Source organism: Octodon degus, unplaced genomic scaffold, assembly GCF_000260255.1.
Source record: "Octodon degus isolate 3935 unplaced genomic scaffold, OctDeg1.0 scaffold00015, whole genome shotgun sequence".
NCBI classification, from domain to species: Eukaryota; Metazoa; Chordata; class Mammalia; order Rodentia; family Octodontidae; genus Octodon; species Octodon degus.
In genome coordinates, this window is record NW_004524591.1 from 23,036,583 (window position 1) to 23,054,697 (window position 18,115).

Genomic DNA, 18,115 nt, shown 5'->3' on the forward strand with positions numbered 1-18,115 from the left:
GCAAATGGCTGGAGCCTCAAGATTGTGCTTTTACAGAAGGCAGAGGGACAGCTAATACTCTAAGCAACTGAAAATAAAGTACTGCCAGAAAAGTTATATTCTGGTTTTAGTGATTGATTGATTTATCTGTCTATCTATTTACTTATTTATTTGGTACAGGGTCTTGCTACGCAGCTTGGAGTCATAGTGACCTTACTGCCTCAGCCTCCCCAGCACTGGGATCACAGGCGTGGACCACCATGCCCAGTTTCAGTGGCTGGCATGGTGTGCCTGGAGTTCCAGGGCCAGCACAGGATACGGTACCAGGGATCAAACCCAGGTCCTTGCACTTGCCAGGCAGGTCCTTAGGTGGCTGAGCTACCTCCCCAGCTCCAGAAATATTATATTCATGCAGGCATTTCAGCCATCTGCTGCCAAGAATGTCCTACCAGAAGCTTCTGTATCCTCTTGGTCTCTCCTGGCTTCTTTCTACCCACCAAGGAATCTTCAACTTCTTGTTTTTGCCATTTACTTTTTTGGCTATGTTCGCTAAGCCTCACCATCCAGACCTAAAGGAGCCTGATATGGCTTTTTCTTAAACACACACACACACACACACACACACACACACACACACCTACCTTTAGGAAAGAACCAAGTGCAATTAAATTGAAGTTTTTCTACTGAATGAATCTGTGTAGTAAAACGGTGTTTCTCAATCTGTGGGGCCCTACCAACTAAATGATGAAGAAGAAAAAAAAAATGGTAGGGCCAGGAGATAGCTCAGTAGAAGAAGTGCTTGCCTGGAAAGCTCAGGGTCCTGAGTTCAAATCCCGATACTAGGGGGAAAAAAAAAAAAAAAAGGAAACAGATGGTGACCACTGACTCAAGAATTGACAAGTGTAATGTCCTGGTGGTGCACACCTGCAATCCCAGTGCTATGGGAAACTCAGGCAGAAATACTACGAGTTCAAGCCTAGCCTGGGCAGTGTAATGATTTAGTGAGAGTCTGTCAAAAAAAAAAAAAAATTAAAGGGTTGAGGGCATAGCTCTATGCAAGATTCTGGGTTGAATCCCTAGTAAAAAAAAAAAAAAAAAAAAAAAACAGATGGACCAATAGGACCAATGAAAAAGTATATTTAAAAAAGTAAACACAAATCAGTAAGAAATGTATTCAGTAGAACTACTGGTTAAATTAATAAATAAATAAAAATTATTTAGCATAATGTTGGGCACCAAGTGAACACTTAGCTATTATTATTATGAGATATTAGGGTGAAAATAAATTCAACATTTCACTTCAATTATACCACAAAATAAACTGCATATTGAGAGTTAAAGTAGTTTCAAAAAAACAAAACAAAAGTTTAGGTGAACATCTATCAGATTTAGAATAGAAAAAGACCTCATAAAAATAATAAAGGAAGACACATAAAATACTGATATTTTTCATAAACTATCTTAATATATATACCAAAAGTATTTCAAGCACAATGAAAAGCAAAGAACAACTGTTGTCAAATAAATGATAAAGACACCTGTACGCTTTTTTTTTTTTTTTAGAAAGGGTCTCACTATGTAGTTCAGGCTGAACTTGAACTTACTATGTAGCCCAGATTGGCCTCAAATTTGTGGCAAACCTCCTGCCACAGCTTCCCACATGCTGGGATGACAGGTGTGTACTACCATGCTCAATCTGAATAGGCAATTTTCAAAAAGGAAACCAAATGGTTAACCAAATTTTAATGTCACTGATAACCAAAGAAATTCATATAAAATAGAATATAAACTATCACTTGTCTTTAACAACTTAATGCAATTTTAAAATATTTGCTGACAATTGTTATACACATTTAATGCAATCCCTATCAAAATACCACAAACATAGCTCACAGATCTAGAAAAAAAAATCCTAAAATTTATTTGGAACCAGAATAAACCTAGAATAGCAAAGGCAAGGTAGGAGGCATTATAATCCCTGACTTGAAATTATACTACAAGCTACTGTGATAAAATCAGCATGGTACTGACAAAAAAATAGACCCAAGAATCAACAGAGCAGATCCAAAGACGCTGATACAACTAAACACACTCTGCCATCTTATCATTGACAAAGGGGCCAAACATGTTCACTGGAAGAAAGATAGCCTCTTTAACAAATGGTCCTGGAAAAACTGGCTCTCTGTATGCCAAAAACTAAAACTAGACTTGGGTATATCGCCACACACAAAACTAAAGTCAAATGGATTAAAGACCTAAACATTAAAGCAAGAAACAATAAATCACCTGGAAGAGAAAATAGGTGGAAACCTTGAAGACACAGGTGTAGGCAGACAATTCGTGAACAGAAATCAAACTTCACAGGAAATACTTCAAAGAATCAACAACTAAGGCCTCCTCTTATTGAGAAGTTTCTGCACATCAAAAGACATCACCAACAGAGTGAAAAGACAACTTAAAAATTTGGAAAAAATCTTAACCAATAATCACTCAGACAAAGGTTGTCTATCTAGAATATATATAAAGAACTAAAAAAAAAAAAAAAAAAAAAATTAGGGTCCCAAAATTTAAGGACCCAGAGCCGGAGAGATGGCTCAGTAGAATAGTGCTTGCCTGGCAAGTGCAAGGGCCTGTGTTCAATCCTCAGTCCCACAAAAAAAAAAAAAAAAAAAAAATTAAGCACCCAATCCAAAAATGGGCATCCAAGGTGAATACATACTTCTCAGAGGAAAAAATACATGAGGCAAATAAATACCTGAAAAAATGCTCCACATCACTGGACATTTGAGAAATGCAAATTAAAACAACACTGTAATACCATCTCACCCCACAAAGAACGGCTATCATAAAGAAATCAACTGGTAACAAATGCTGGAGAGGCTATGAGGAAAAAAGGTACCCTTCTCCACTGAGGTGAGAATGCAGACTGGTAAAACCACTAGGGAAATCAGTGTGCAGACTCCTCAAAAAACTAGGACTGGAAATCCCATCCAATCCAGCTATTCCCCTTCTGGGTATTTCCCCAAAAGAACTGAAAACATCATATCATAGTGATATATGTGCACCCATGTTTACAGCAGCACAATTTGTCATAGCCAAACTTGGATAGAACCAAAATGCCCATCACCTGAGGAATAGATGTAAAAGGTGTGGTATTTTTATATAATGGAGTTTTAGTTAGCTATAAAGAAAGACAAAATCAAAGCCTTCATAGGTAAGTGGATGCAACTAGAGACTATACTTTTAAGTGAAATAAATCAAACCCACATATATAAATATTATATTGTCTCCCTAGTGTAAGAACCCAAAAGAAATATAACCTGAAAGGTATAACAGATATAGTAAAACAGAAAGAAATGGAACTGAAGGATTAAACAACAAAGATGAGAGAAAGAAGAAAAGATAGAAAAAAAAGAAGGGGGAAAAACATGCAACTATATATACAAGATGGCTGAGATGATTGTACTAATAATTTCTATCAGTTTTTTTGAAAAAAGTAGTTAATTTATAGAATTTTCATCTTGACTAACTCTGTATGCTGATATCTGTGATCTAAGCAAGTACACTGAGGACAGCAATGCGTAATACAAAAACCATGCTTGAGTACCTGTCATCTTGTTCTTCTAAATATGTATCATTTTTATGTCATACCAATTATTACTATACTCTACTTAAAATAACTTTTTTAAAAAGATTTAAAAAAAAAGAAAAAAGAAAAAAAAGACAGGAACAAAAATTTAAGGTTTCTTGAAAGCAAGTAGTAATATTCAATCATATGTCCAGTCTTTCATAACTATATCTGTAAGTCTGAGAAACAGATTTAATGTTAAAAGCAGATAATATATCAACCATTATAAATAAGCTATACCTGTTTTGAAAGTCTATAACATTTGTATTGTTGTATGTTACTCTGTTTTTGTCTTTGTTTTAGTTATCTGTTTTTGCCTTTATTTTTACTCCTGAAAATAAAATTTTAAAAAGTAAAATATTTGTTGACAAAGGTATAGAACTATGTAGCTATAATAAGGTATTCTAACTTCATATACTGCAGTAGCGTATTAACTAGTATGAACCTTCAGGAAATAGATCAATACTTTTTAAATGTTCATACCCAGTATCAATATTTCCAAGAATACATCCTAAGGAACTAATTAAAAATGAATATAAACATTTATGTATGAGAATATATAACATTACTTTTAATAATAAGTTATAAACAATACAAATTTTAAGAAATAAATGAATCAAGAGGTTGAGATAAAAAGATTGCAAGTTTGACTCAAGCCAGGGCATCTGAGTGGCTCGCTGAGATGAGGCTCAAAATGAAAAACCACATTGGACTGGGATATAACTCAACATGAAGGCCAGAGTTCAATTTCAGTTCGTTAAAAAAAATCTGACATATCAGTTAATAGACTAATGACTATTAAATCAGATTTTTTAAATGTTGAGAAAATTCATTACCTATATGAGAATTAGATTCCTGTCTCAGACTGTCCACAAAAATAAACCCCAGTTAAAGACCAAAAAAAAAATTGAAATTATAGAATATTTAAAATTTTAGGATATAAGGAAATTTCTTTTTTTTTTTTTTTTTGAGTGAAAAATTTAGTTCTCTTTTTCCTCAGTGCATTATAAAAATTTATGTAGCGTGCTGATTTAGATTCCAAATAGCTTTGCCCAATTTGGCAGATCCACAGATCTCTATATAATAACTTCCAATATTCTGTTGTTTTGTTTTATCTTTTTCCATACTGGGAATTGAACTGAAGACCTTGCACTTGCCAGGCAAGTACTTATTCTACTGAGCTATCTTCCCGGCAAGGAAATTTCTTAAGTGAAACACACACAGAAAGGAAAATTACAAAAGACTACAGTTAAATATAACTTTCAGCCTTCATACTCCATTCCCTAGGTGCAGAGTTTCATTTAGCATATGAGGACTTCCATGTCAGTTCCTTGAATGGTCATCACAAGTTACCACAAATTTGAAGGCTTAAGACAACAGAAACTTTTTCTCACAGTTCCAAAAATCCAAAGCCCAAAGTCAAGGTGTAAGCAGGCCCACTTTGCAGAGTCCAGAGGAGAATCTTTCCTTGCTTCTTCAAGCCCTGCCAGACCCCAGCATCCCTGGGCTTGTGATTATACAACTCCCATCTCTGCCTCCCCGTTCACATGGCCACATGGCCTCTCCCCTATGTTTACCAGTTTTCTTCCATTGTGTTTCTTACAAGGACAGAGAATTAGAGAATTAGATTCCTGTCTCAGACTATCCACAAAAATAAACCCCAGTTAAAGACCAAAAAAAAAAAAAAAAAAAAAATTGAAATTATAGAATATTTAACATTTTGGGATATGAGGAAATTTCTCTTTTTTTTTAGTGAAAAATTTAGTTCTCTATTTCCTCAGTGCATTTAGGGCCACTCTAATCCCAGGACGATCTCATCTTGAGATCCATAACTTGGTTCATCTATAAAGACCCCTTTTCCAAACAAAGTACACATTCATAGATTCCCGGTAGGGAGGACTTGTCGTATCTTTTAGAGACCACAGTTTAACCCATTCTGCTTCATGAGGCTTAGCTTCCTAGGGCACCAGGGAGATAGCTTAGTGGCGTAAGTGCCTGCCTGGCAAGCACAAGGTCCTGAATTTGAACGCTGGTACCACAAAAAAAGAAAAAGAAAAGGAGGATTAGCTTTCAGGAGAAGTCACTTCTTGCTACATTTTAGAAGGCTGGAATGGGGGGGCAGGGCTGGAGAGAGATGTCTACTCTAAAGTTTAGGGCAAAATGGATATCCCAGAAATCACTCTGGAACCTTCTTTCTCCTTCCTTACTACTTCTTCCTGCCTTAATGAAGGTCTTGTTTCAGCTGAAACAATTCCTCTGATCTTCAATCTTTGTATCCTCTCTACACCCAATAGGGAAATATTTGTACCTTTTTATACATAGTCATTCCAGCATCTTATGACATGCACCTTAGGTACCAACCAAGCACTTGAGGCAAATCTGAGTATGCCTGAGGGCTTCTGAGAGTTACACATTCAGTCAACAAACATTCTCGAGTGCCAATGATGAACAAGTGCACAAAGTAAACAAGAAGAAGTCTCGGGGCTCATTAAGCTAACATCATAGTAAAAAGACAGAAACTCCTAAAAATATTGAGTATATGATTTGTTATAATTTCAGACAGTAATAAGTACTAATAGTAAATAAAGCAGTTGAAGGGATAAAAAAAAAACAGACAGGAGTTGGTGGAGAAGCCAGAGGTAGGCAAAAGCCATCTCTGAGGGCTTGACAGAAGCCCAAATGAAATGAAGGAGTGAACTGTTTTGAGAATTTTGAGAAAAGATTCCAGTGGAGATGCCAAATAAATCTTGGGGAAAAATTCCAATAGAGGTACCATATGGAGCTCCTGAGGTGGAAATAAGCTTGGTATGCATAAGGATCAGAAGAAAATCTGGCAACTTGCTGTTCCAACTCCCTTCTGAAAGGAGCACTTAGCTCTAGGTACTCTCCCTGCTACTGCTGCTCTCCAACGCCCGTCAAGTGGACTGACTGTGATGGACCATCTTTTGTGGCACTGCTCACCTAAGCTGGTCAGAAAGGTCTTTGACTTCCTTCAGTGGGGTGACTCTCATTCCACAGATCCAGATCACCAAGTAAACCAAATTCATCACCATGAAATAGGCATTGAAGTGGAAGTTACAGGCAAAGAGTAGATGACAAAAGCCTTGGTCTAGAAGCCCCAAAAGTACTTGGAAAAGTAAAAAGGTAGCACTAGGACTTGGGTTCCAAATGTGTGTCCAGCAGAGAGCTAAGCCTCCCTGGAGAGAGAAGTTGGAGGAAAAGCTGCAGCTACTTGTGTAACTGTATCCTACCCGAGGCTGACTGGCAGTGGCCATCTTCTTGCACATGAAGAAGCTACAGGCCTGCAAAGGAGCCTTCCTCCTGCCTGTATCCCGTGACAGGGTACCAGGTACCGCCAGGCCAAATGGTCATTAATCTTATGAGTGGACACTTGGGCCACACAGAATGAAGATTAATTTTATCAGGAGAGCTGTTCATTCCAGAATTTCCTATACTCAGCACTGGCTGCCTCTGTATCCATGCTGTCAGTCTCTGGAAATCTCAGGATTCCCATTTACTTCAATATCTATCTTTTCAGGCCTAACAAATATAAATTAAGAGAGGTATCAAGTTGGCTTAGGAGTCAGACTGTATTCATCCCCCATCTCCCAAATTCTTTTTGTTCATATACATGAGCCAGCATCCAATGAAGACAAGGGGATGTCCATGCATCGCTTGTCTGACAAATTAAATGTTATGTATTTCTGAACAGCAAGAAGCAAGAAAAACCCTATAAAGAATTCCTACCCATACAAAAAATTGCTAAAACAAAGAGCAGAAAGTCTTTGTGGAGAATGGCCAAGACACTCTACAAAGACTATGAGGTTGAAGGAATGCATTGATTACTTTGGACTGAAGTTATTTCCTCCTTTCTCTTGCTCTATGAATATTATCTTGTTAAGCTGTAAAGACACTTTAAAAAAGCAAGAACAAATACTGCAAGATGAGGACAATAAGACTCAAAGCAGTGACCCAGCATTCTCTAAGTAACTTTGAGACAATATCCTGTGGCCAGAAGAAAGAAGAGATTACAATAGAGTTAACCACTTGATATGTCTTAAATGCTACTCATTACTTAAAAGCTAGCAGGGACTGCAGAGTAGACAGTAAAAAAGGCCTTCAAGTTGCCAGCTCACAATAAGTACTTGCAAAGGACAGATGTGTAAATGACCACATGTCCAGAGCATGCTTCAACAGCTAAAATGTAAGCAATAAGGGGCCTGTCCCTTAGCTCAGTTCTTTAAGTGACTGCTTCAACAAAGCAGTCAGGCTCAGGTTGCTGTGGTTCGATCCCCACAACTCCAGCCAGCCAAACCTGCCCTGAAGGCATTGGGAGCAAAATAAATAAGTAAATAAATAAAAATAAAATGTAAGCAATATTGAAAGTGCAACCAATATAGTAATATTCCTAATATCAAATTAATCAAGTAAGAGGCAAAAGCTATGCTATGTTGCTTTTACATGATAAATTTTTCATCTCTAATGCACAGTTGTCCTAGAAAATCTCTGAGGAACAATTCAGACGGCTCAAAGAATATTTCAAAGTACTACAGGGAATTAGTTATCAGCATGGACCCAACTGTTGCCGAAGGAGTTCCTTTGGGACACGCGGCCACTTTTTAAAATACAGTCTCTTTAACATTTGAACCATATAGACTCCTCTCTGCATTTAAGGATGAAGAGTCCCTTGAGATGTAAGAGTACAATACACTACTTGGGAGAGGTTTCTAGACTGCACCCTCTATTATGACAGTTACTAGCTACTTAACTCAACTGAAGCATTGTTAGGATTCAATGAGATGTGCCTAAGTATAAATACACACCTGATGTCAAAAACTCATTGTAAGACTACAGAAGGTAAAATATCTCATCATTAATTTCATATGTAAATTACAGGCTAAAATGATAATATTTTGGGAATACTGAGTTAAGTGAAATGTATTACTGAAGCTAAATTTTTCTTTTTATTATGGCTACTAAGGATTTTCAAGACATCTGTAGCTCACATATATGGTTCATATTATGTTTCTATGAAAAAACTTTTTTTGTTTGTTTATTTTTGTTTTTTTGGTTTTTTTTTTTTTCTTTTTCTTTTTTTTTTTTTTTGGAGACAGGGTCTCACTATGCAGTTCAGGCTGTATTTGAACTCACTATGTACTTGAGGCTGGCCAATTCATGGTGATCCTCCTGTCTCAGCCTCCAGGTCAACATCACCATGACCAGCCAAAAAAGCACTTTAAAAAAGCCTTACACTACACTCATTTCTGAGGGGAGAGCATGGGCCTGTATTTTACTGTATTAACCTACAGAAGTAGAACACACTGACTCTAGGGGAACATCATTCTATACCAGAATCCTGGCTCTGCTATTTGCTTGATAAATAGCTTTAAGAAAGTTACTTAACTTTTCTGTGTCCCAGTTTCTAATATGGCCATAATAAGGATTAAATAAGATGTATAAAGTGCTTAGGATAGTGCTTAGTGCATAAGTACTCAGCAGATATCTCAGGATTATTTTATGACTGTAATTGTTATTAGTATCATTACTTTTACTCCTTTTCCTAAATCCTGAGCTATACTGATTTGGGATTTAATGAGTATATCCTACCTTTTCACCACTCCCTGCATTTATGTGAAATCTACTAAGCAGGAAAACTTTTTAAAAAGTCATCAGTGGTATCAAAGAGCACACTAAAACTGTATGAAAAGGAGATTATGCTAACTTCCCAAGACAGGGCATTGCATAAAAAGGCCATCCACTAGAACTAACTTAAGTCACCAAAATCATTTAAAATATAAATCAAGTGAGATAAGGAGCAGTTTTGATTGTGATTAAAAGTTTATTTATCCCCAGAGCTTAATGATTAACTTTTCTTGATGTTCAGCTACCTAATAGATGATGCAAGGTATCTGGAGAAACAGTCTCCAGACAAGACCAACGAGAAGCACCACAGCTGGGTGGGCAAGGCTCCCAGCGTGTCACATCCCTAGCCAGAGAGCACCGTTCTGCGGTACACCCATATTCTCACTTTCAAAAAGAAATAACTTGCTTATGAAATGTCTCCCCCCAAAATGTGATGAAGTATTCAGTACAAATAAAATCAATTTGTAGACCTTATTGCATATGAAGTCAACTATAGGTACTAACTTAATGTAGTATGATTAGGAGCAAAAACGCTTTACGAAAAATAGAGTGTAAGAATATATAATTTATACTTATGTAATTTTTGAAGTAAAGTACATGTTAAATTCGATACCAAAATTTGGGACACTTTTTTTTTTTTTTTTTGGTGGTGGTACCAGGAATCAAATGCAGGACCTTGCACTTGCCAGGCAAGCACTTATTCTACTGAGCTATCTCCCCAGCCCTAGATATCAAAATTTGAACAAACCCAATTACTATTTTTTTTTTTTTTTGGTGGAACCAGGAATTGAACTCAGTCCCTACTGAACCATCTCCCCAGCCCTATTACTAACCATTATGAACACAGGAAAATTAATTATTAGTATTATCAATAAAATGTAAAAATTGGCTTCCTATGCACCTTTATTTTTTAATGATTAATTCTCAGGGTATTTACACTTAAAATTTTTTAATTGCAGATAAAATTATATTTATCTACAAATGATGTACTAAAGTATATATAAACTGTGGGGTATCTAAATCTAACTAATCCACATATACTACACTATTATAACAAAAAGCTAACCTTTTTGTAACCAAAGTGGGAACATTTAAAATCTACCCTCTTAGCATTTTTCAAAAATATATGACTAATTCTTATCCAAGTTAAATTTTTTAATATTCTTTGGCTGATACTTCCTCAAACTCCTGCCCACACACAAAAAAACCATACACATTCTTCTCTCCAAATGTTTGTAAAGAACACCACTAACCCAAGGATATTTTCATATCTCCACTCTCATTTATCACATAATTCAGGTACCCCTAGTGCCCTCTTTCTTTACAAAAAATTTTTACTTGACTGTTTGACCACATTTTCATTTCCTTTCTTAAAGTTTTACATTTGTAATGTAGTTATATCTAATATTAAGATATGTTAAAGGTTTTGATATAATGCCTTTTGGATTCATTTAGCAATTTCAGATATTCATATTTATTTGGTAAAGTTTGAGGAAAACAAAAACATGATCTCTAGAATATTCTGGCAATCTTTATTAAAAGTTAAGTTTAGAGTTGTACAGCAAAGTAATGTGGTTTCTTTTTTCTTTTCTTTTCTTTTCTTTTCTTTTCTTTTTTTTTAGTAATGTGGTTTCTACAAATATTATATGAACACATTTACTTCAAAATATTATATACAGGGGGCCTGCCCATTAGCTCAGTTATTTAAGCACCTGCTTAAGTGAAGGCAGTCAGCCTCAGGATACTATGGTTCAATCCCCAAATCCTCATGCCTTACCAGACCTGCCCTTAAGGCATCCTGAGCCAGCTTAAAAAAAAAAAAAAAAAAAAAAATCCTTCTGGGGCTGGAGAGATAGCTCAGTAGAATAAGCACTTGCCTGGCAAGCGCAAGGGCCTGATTTCAATCCCCATTAAAAAAAAAAAAAAAAAAATTATACACAAATGGTTGAAGTTTAAACCTTTAAAATAATGTGAATGTGATTTGGAATCATCAGCTTTTCAAAAATTATGAACTTCAATTATTTATTTTTTAAAATTAGTTCTGCAACTACTGCTCTAGGAAGTTTGCTAGGATAACATTTTTTAACTGGCATTCCAGTCGTTAACCCTTGCAAAACCAATAGTGCAGTGTTTGTACTGACTCTGACATATCCTGAGACCAAGAGCTATAAAGCACATTACCTGAGACCAAGAGCTATAAAGCACATTACCTTATTATCCTCTAGGTTGATAACTTCCAGGAGGCTATGATCTTCTAAGCCTTGGAGGCTATTTATTTGATTGTGAGATAGATCCAAGTTCTGCAGAATTTTCAGATCTTCCAAACCTGTGACCTTCTCAATCAGGTTATTGCTCTAAAATGGACAAATTATACTTAGTATTTTAAAATTATTCACCAGATTAAGTCATCATTTTGAATACTGCCCAAAATTACTCTAAAAAAAATCAATAAATGTTCTTACACGCACACATACACAAAACACACACAATCATGTATCATTTGCCTCTCTCTAAATAAATCTTAGGTTTTTGGCTGGAAGATCAAAATATCGTATTTTTGTTTACTATTTTAATACTTAATATTTCAAGATAAGTACTCAAAACAGTAGGAAAGATGACACTTAGGTAATATAAGCTTTTGATATTGCAAGCCTAAAGCCTAAAGCCATGTTTGTCTCTAGAAATACAAATTTAATGCAACTCAATTTCAGCACTATAATAATAATAGTTCCCACATTCGGATTGTTTTCAGAAACACTTTAAGCCCAGAGATTCAAATCATGTAGGCTATGGCAGTCTTTTGCCTTGTTGGCTCTCCAATAAGCCATGCCTACAGTTAGGCATGCTCTTGTGCAGTTGTCTCCCCTTTAACCTAGGCTAGTCTGTAACTTCCCTTATAACCAAAAAAGTATGGCAGAAGTATGCTATTTCAAGCCCAAGATGGGCAAGACCTGAGATATCATAAGGAATTTCAGCTACTCTATGGCAGAAAACTTGAGCAGAGGGCACCTGGAGAAGTCGTCATGGAAGGAGGCCCCAGGACTAACCAAAGAGAAAATGTAGCCATCTCAGTGCCCAGATGAGTTAAACCCTGAATCAACACTTTCCTGTATCTCAAAGCTAAGAAAGCCAAGGAATTAAATATATTGGAAAATGTGAAAAAGAATTTAATTTTCACCATTCTTGTTATTATGGGTACATGGAGAATGGGAAATGGTGAATATGGCAAACTCAACAGAAGAACCACTCAGCTGAACCCAGCTCAGATTACAGAACTGTTATCTAATCAAAGTGCTATTTCTCAAGGTCATCACAAGAAGAGTGGCCTACTATGCAATGCTACATAGCCAAACAAACTCTTCAAAAATTTACACAAGAGGCTGGGGAGATGGCTCAGTAGAATAAGCACTTCCCTGGCAAGCGCAAGGGCCTGAGTTCAATCCTCTGTTCCACCAAAAAAAAAAAAAAAAAAAAAAAATTACACATAAGCATCTTTTAGACACTGAGAATAAAACACAAATTCTATATTAAAATGTTATCTCCTTTCCCATTTTCCACGTACCCTTAATAACAAGAATAGTAAAAATTTATATTCTTTTGCTCATTTTCCATTATATTTAATCTCTTGGCTTCCTTAGCTTTGAGAAACAGGAAAATTAAATCTTCAGTTAGAGTTCAAAAATGAAAAAATACATAATTTTGAGGTCTCATTTAATGCTTTTTTGGATCTATCCTTAAAATATTCAAAACTTCTAATGAGCATTAAGAACTGAAGAATTAAAAGCATTCTCTTCTATAAGAATATTTTTACTGGTACATGTTTCTTTGTACATTTAATAGCAAAAACTCATTTTCATCCTATTTTTCATAAAATTTTGCTTCAACAATGAGCCAGATTTGTGTTCATTAGCATAATTTTATGGCTCCTTAAAGCATGTTAATATAATGTTAATAATATATAAAACTTGGTCATAGTACATGTGGGTTTATTATACTATTCTTTTTATTGTTATATATTTGAAAATTTCCATTATAAAATGAAAAATATTCATAGCCCCATTTTCCAAAATGAATTCAAATTTCCTTCTGTCCAGAGTTCAAAAAAGCTATAAAAAGTGCAATAGAGAAAAGAAAAAAAACTACACTAAATTTAACATTTTACCCCTATCTATTTAAAATGTTGAAAATGTTTTAATATCCTATTCAAAAAATGTCCATACATCAAATTTATATACATTTCTTCTCCAAAAAACTTTGAAGAGCTTTAGATTTGTTAGACAGACTGTAATTTCTCTTCACAGTGTCTCTGATGGCTTTCAAATTGGTAAATGATACGAGCAGAGATAGGCATAGAAAAGTTTAATTAGATAGCCTATGGTCATAAAAGAAACCAGAACTGAGAAAATTTCAGAATCACAGAATTTTTGGAAGTTAGGTAGTTAGAAGCTTTTATCCAAGGCTGAAAAACTGATTATCACTTCTATACACGGACATCCAGTTTCTGTATGAACAATTCTTCATGCTTATTTTATAATGATCATAGAGAAACACTTTTAGAGAAAGTTATTTTCTTAAATGAAATTAGAAATATTCTTAATCTACCAATTTGGGAGAGAAAGTCAAGTGGTTCTTACTGTAACAAAATGAAGTATAAAGTTCAAAATACATTGTCATTACTTGCTAAGAAGCTGGACTACAGAACAGCCCATTAGTAAACCACATTTCTCCTTTCAACTTTTACATTTATCTTAAAAATTGAAGGTTGAGAATTAGCAATTGGCTTGTTCCTTCTCTAAATTATAAAATTAATTCCTCCATAGTAACTAAAGCAACAACTTATCTGATCCATAAATTAAAAATAAAACTTTTTAAATCTGTTGAAGCCAATAGGTATCATTTCACATTATAAATTTTACTAAAATTTAGAAAAGAGGAGGTGACAGCTTAGCAGCATAAGTGCCTCCCTAGCAAGCACAAGGTCTTGAGTTCAATCCTCAGTATTAAATAAATAAATAAATAAATTTGAAAAAAAAATAAGAAAATAAATCATTTCTCAAAAATTTTAAGGAAAACAAATGACAGCATGGTACTTTTTAGTTCTTTTTAGGCAATGAATTCAGGGACTAGAAACAATTTAATCTATTTGTAGAAAGTATAAGTATTTGATGCTTCTTTTCTAAAAACTGCTTGCGACCAAACTGTCAGCATGGATTACTTATGTTAACAAAAGAAATTCTTAGGATGAAAGCATTATGCATCATTCTTAATAATGAGCTCAATTCTCATTCCCTATTGTACTTTGTACTCCTCCAAATCTTTTTCCACTTGTCATGCACTACTTAAAATTAGTGAGAAAGTCACTACAGACAAATATGCAGAGAAAGTTTAAGTTTCTAACAAACTACAAAATGTATACAACAATGCTGCCAATAATCCTTCAGATTATCATAAATGTGAAATGACTTTCTTTGATAATTTTAAATTTTTTACTCCAATTTATTAAATTTATATTTATGTTTTTCTAACATGGCTTAGAAGGCAGAAAACATAAAACCACAAGTACATTATTAAACTCTTCCCTCCTCAGTTCCATCCTCAGTACTAGGATACTAGTACTTTACCCTCTCCTAACTCAATGTAGACATGGGAAGGACTTCAAAAAATACTTCAGGCTGTAAGCTCAGGGAAAACAATTATCACACAGCCAACCTTGAATGATGTATAGCTAAATATAGTAAGACAAGAATAGTACATCACATATATCAAAAATCTGCAGATAGCCCAAGATGTCATTTCAAACTACAGTTTAATATCTTGTGGAAGAGTTCACATAAAAAATGAATAAGCCACAGGCCTCATAGCTTGAAAATGCTCCCTGCCCTCCCTGGGAATGATGCAATATAAAGTAGAAAGCCATCTAGGGTAGGATGAAAGAAGAAATGAGTAAGAATCTTGGATATCCCACAAACTAAATTACAGCCCCTTACATTAGTGATCCCTATACTGTTTTTTAAATATCATTGAGGTTGGTAAGCCTACTGAATTTTCTTGTAAATAACCTCTACTTTCATTGAGTTATGGCTTATGTCCAGATGCTCCTACCTCAAAGCTTCAGATGATCACAAATGGGGCTTTTCAGAGGTGGCTGGATCTAGAGACTGTGATGCTGGGAATAAGGGTGTGGGATAACCAAATTACTAATTGGTTTAGAATACTTCTGGGTAGGATTAAGGGTGTTCCACCTTTGGCATGAGTGATACATGCCCTAAGGGCAGGTAGCCTGGATACAAAGTAAAAAGACAGAAGGACTCTATGGCTTATTGTTTGTGGCTTGCTGCTTGCTGCCTTCTGCCTGCCCTGCTTTGCTATGGACTGCTTCTCCTCTGTGATACCCATCTGCCATGCCATCCTACCCTGGAACAAGCCAACTACAATAAAATCTCTAAGGCTGGTGAGATGGCTCAGTGGTCTAAAGCACCTACTTAGAACAAGCTTAGCAAAGCACAGGGAACGCGGTTCGATCCCCCAGCACCACATGCCAGCCAGCCCCGCCCCCTGGTGGGCTGAGCTGGCCACACACACACACACACACACACACACATTAAAAAAAATTTTTTTTTAAATAAAATAAAATCTCTACATAAATAAAGTTTTTCTCCTTTAACTTTAGGTGTCAGATATTTTGTCTCAGCAATGAGAAAACTAACTAAGACACATAGCTTTAAAAGAAAGCTCTCTGAAAAAAATCTAAACTTTCTGCCTGGAATTGTTCATTTATTATCAAAACAAGTTCTGTTTTTCTAGAATGGGAGACACACATGTATTAATGTAAAAGGACTACCCAAATTTAGTGCCAAGAAAACACTGAAAAGCTATAAAGAATGCATCTGAAAGCAATTAAGTATGAGCAACAACAAATATTAGGCTTAAATATTTTCATATGTTATTTCACAAAAAAATAAAATATTTGAAACATTTGCTAAAAATATACCTTTCCCAGTATAAAAATCTGATCTTCTAAAAAATGCAATTTGGAACCATATTAGAATTTTACTTAAGCATAGATTATGATATCCACAAACACAGACACAGACACACAGACACAGACACACACACACACACACACACACACACAGAAAAAACAAACTAAAGACAATAACATTTTTAAATGATGAAACTAGCTCCTATACCCTTGAAAAATTCTCAATAGTCATACTTCATACATTTACTAAACATTACCCTCTACTTCCATAATGAATAACATTTTATTCATCTCTCACCAGACAAAGTATTTTGATTGGTAACGTGTTTAAGCCATTAATTGTTGTGATCTTGTTGTTGGCCAAACTAAGGTGCATTAGACTGTGGCACATCTCCAGTCCACTGATTTCTTCTATTTCATTGTCTTTATACCATGACTGTGTTTAAGGAAAATGTGATTGAAAGCTTTTTGAAGAAAAACAGAATCAGCATTAAATCATCACTAGAAAAATAAGACAATAGTATAAACCAAGGAGTGTTATATATCCAATAAAGGATGAAAACTAAATCTTGATATGTACTTTTTCTTAGAGAGTATTAGAATATATTGTATAATATATACTAGAGATTTGAGTATAAAATATCATACAGATTCTTTGAATATTAGAATATAACAAAATTACTTAGGCACGGTGATATATGCTTATAATCCCAGCACTCAGAAGGCTAAGCAGGATTGATACAAGTTCATGAATAGCCTACACAGTGAGATCTTGCCTAAAAATAGCAAAAAGAATATAACAAAATTACTTTTAAAAAACAAAGCTTTTGAGTGTGCTCAGCTGGATTTTCATTTATATGTTACTCATTTAATCTATATGGACAGAAATATTACAGAGGTTCAGAGCTTCCTCCTTGGTAGTGTGTTTTCCTTTGTTTAGATGATTCCTTGAAAACCTCACGCATTCCCCTCAGATGAGTCTTCTGAATACAAGGTCACTCAGCAAGCTTTACCACAGTCACTACTAAAGCAGCACCCTGTGACACATCCTCTGTAGCAAATGAATGGTTCAAAAACCAACACCCTGAATGGGAGCTCGAGGCCAGCTTGAGCTGCATAGCAAGACCCTGTCCCAAATAAGACAAAAAACACCACTTTTTTTACAGAGAGGAAATCACTCTGTCTACCTCAACTGGCTTGTTTTCTTTCTTTAAAATTAATCAAGCTTAAACTTTACCTTATTTCTTCATCTGTTGATTGAATTTCTCTATTTATTTTGAAAATTTTAAGTTTATCTTGTGTTCCACCTTTTAGTTACCTAAAACTACATTCTCAAAGTCATCAATTCTTTTTTTCCCCCCTGTCAATAAGAAATCTACTTGTTTTTTTAAAAAAAAAAAAATCCAAATGCTGGTGTTTTCCAGAAAAATTCTAACAGATTTTTATTTATAATTGTTATGAGGTTGAAGTGCTGAAACTTGTTCACTGAAACATTTCTGACTTGCATTAATGCTTTACATCCTGCATGAAGATAAAAATTCACACACAAGTGAAAATAGAAAAACTGCCAATACCTGATTTCTGTCCCTTATTTTCCACTCGCAATCATGTACTTAAATACAATTCTAAATAAACAAAAACAACAGGAACATGAGAAGTCAACAAAATGTCTCCCCAAACTCCTAACTACCCTCAAGCCAATCCAAGGGGCACTAAGGGGCAGAGAAGCATAAGCCACACATCCACGTTACTCCACAGGATAAGAGAAGAGATTACAAAGTAGATGAAAGAGACACTCAGGGAGATCATAGAAAATATAACTAAACAGATGATGGAAGTAACAACCAAAATGACCCAGGGGCTTTCAGAACATAATAATGAAA

General features: G+C 35.1%; 1 protein-coding gene across 3 annotated transcripts in view; it reads right to left on the reverse strand.

Moving 5' to 3' along the window:
- The window catches only part of Lrguk (leucine rich repeats and guanylate kinase domain containing), a 143,813-nt gene that overhangs the window by 79,117 nt on the left and 46,581 nt on the right, over positions 1–18,115 (reverse strand). For 2 of the 3 annotated variants that reach the window (XM_023709923.1, XM_004626580.2), the window contains exons 6-7: positions 16,531–16,655; positions 11,461–11,604 (exon numbers count right to left, since the gene is read on the reverse strand). In XM_023709923.1, coding sequence (XP_023565691.1) covers positions 11,461–11,604; positions 16,531–16,655 — 269 coding nt within the window. The remainder of the gene's footprint in view (positions 1–11,460; positions 11,605–16,530; positions 16,656–18,115) is intronic. The other variant, XM_023709922.1, reaches the window with a different exon arrangement.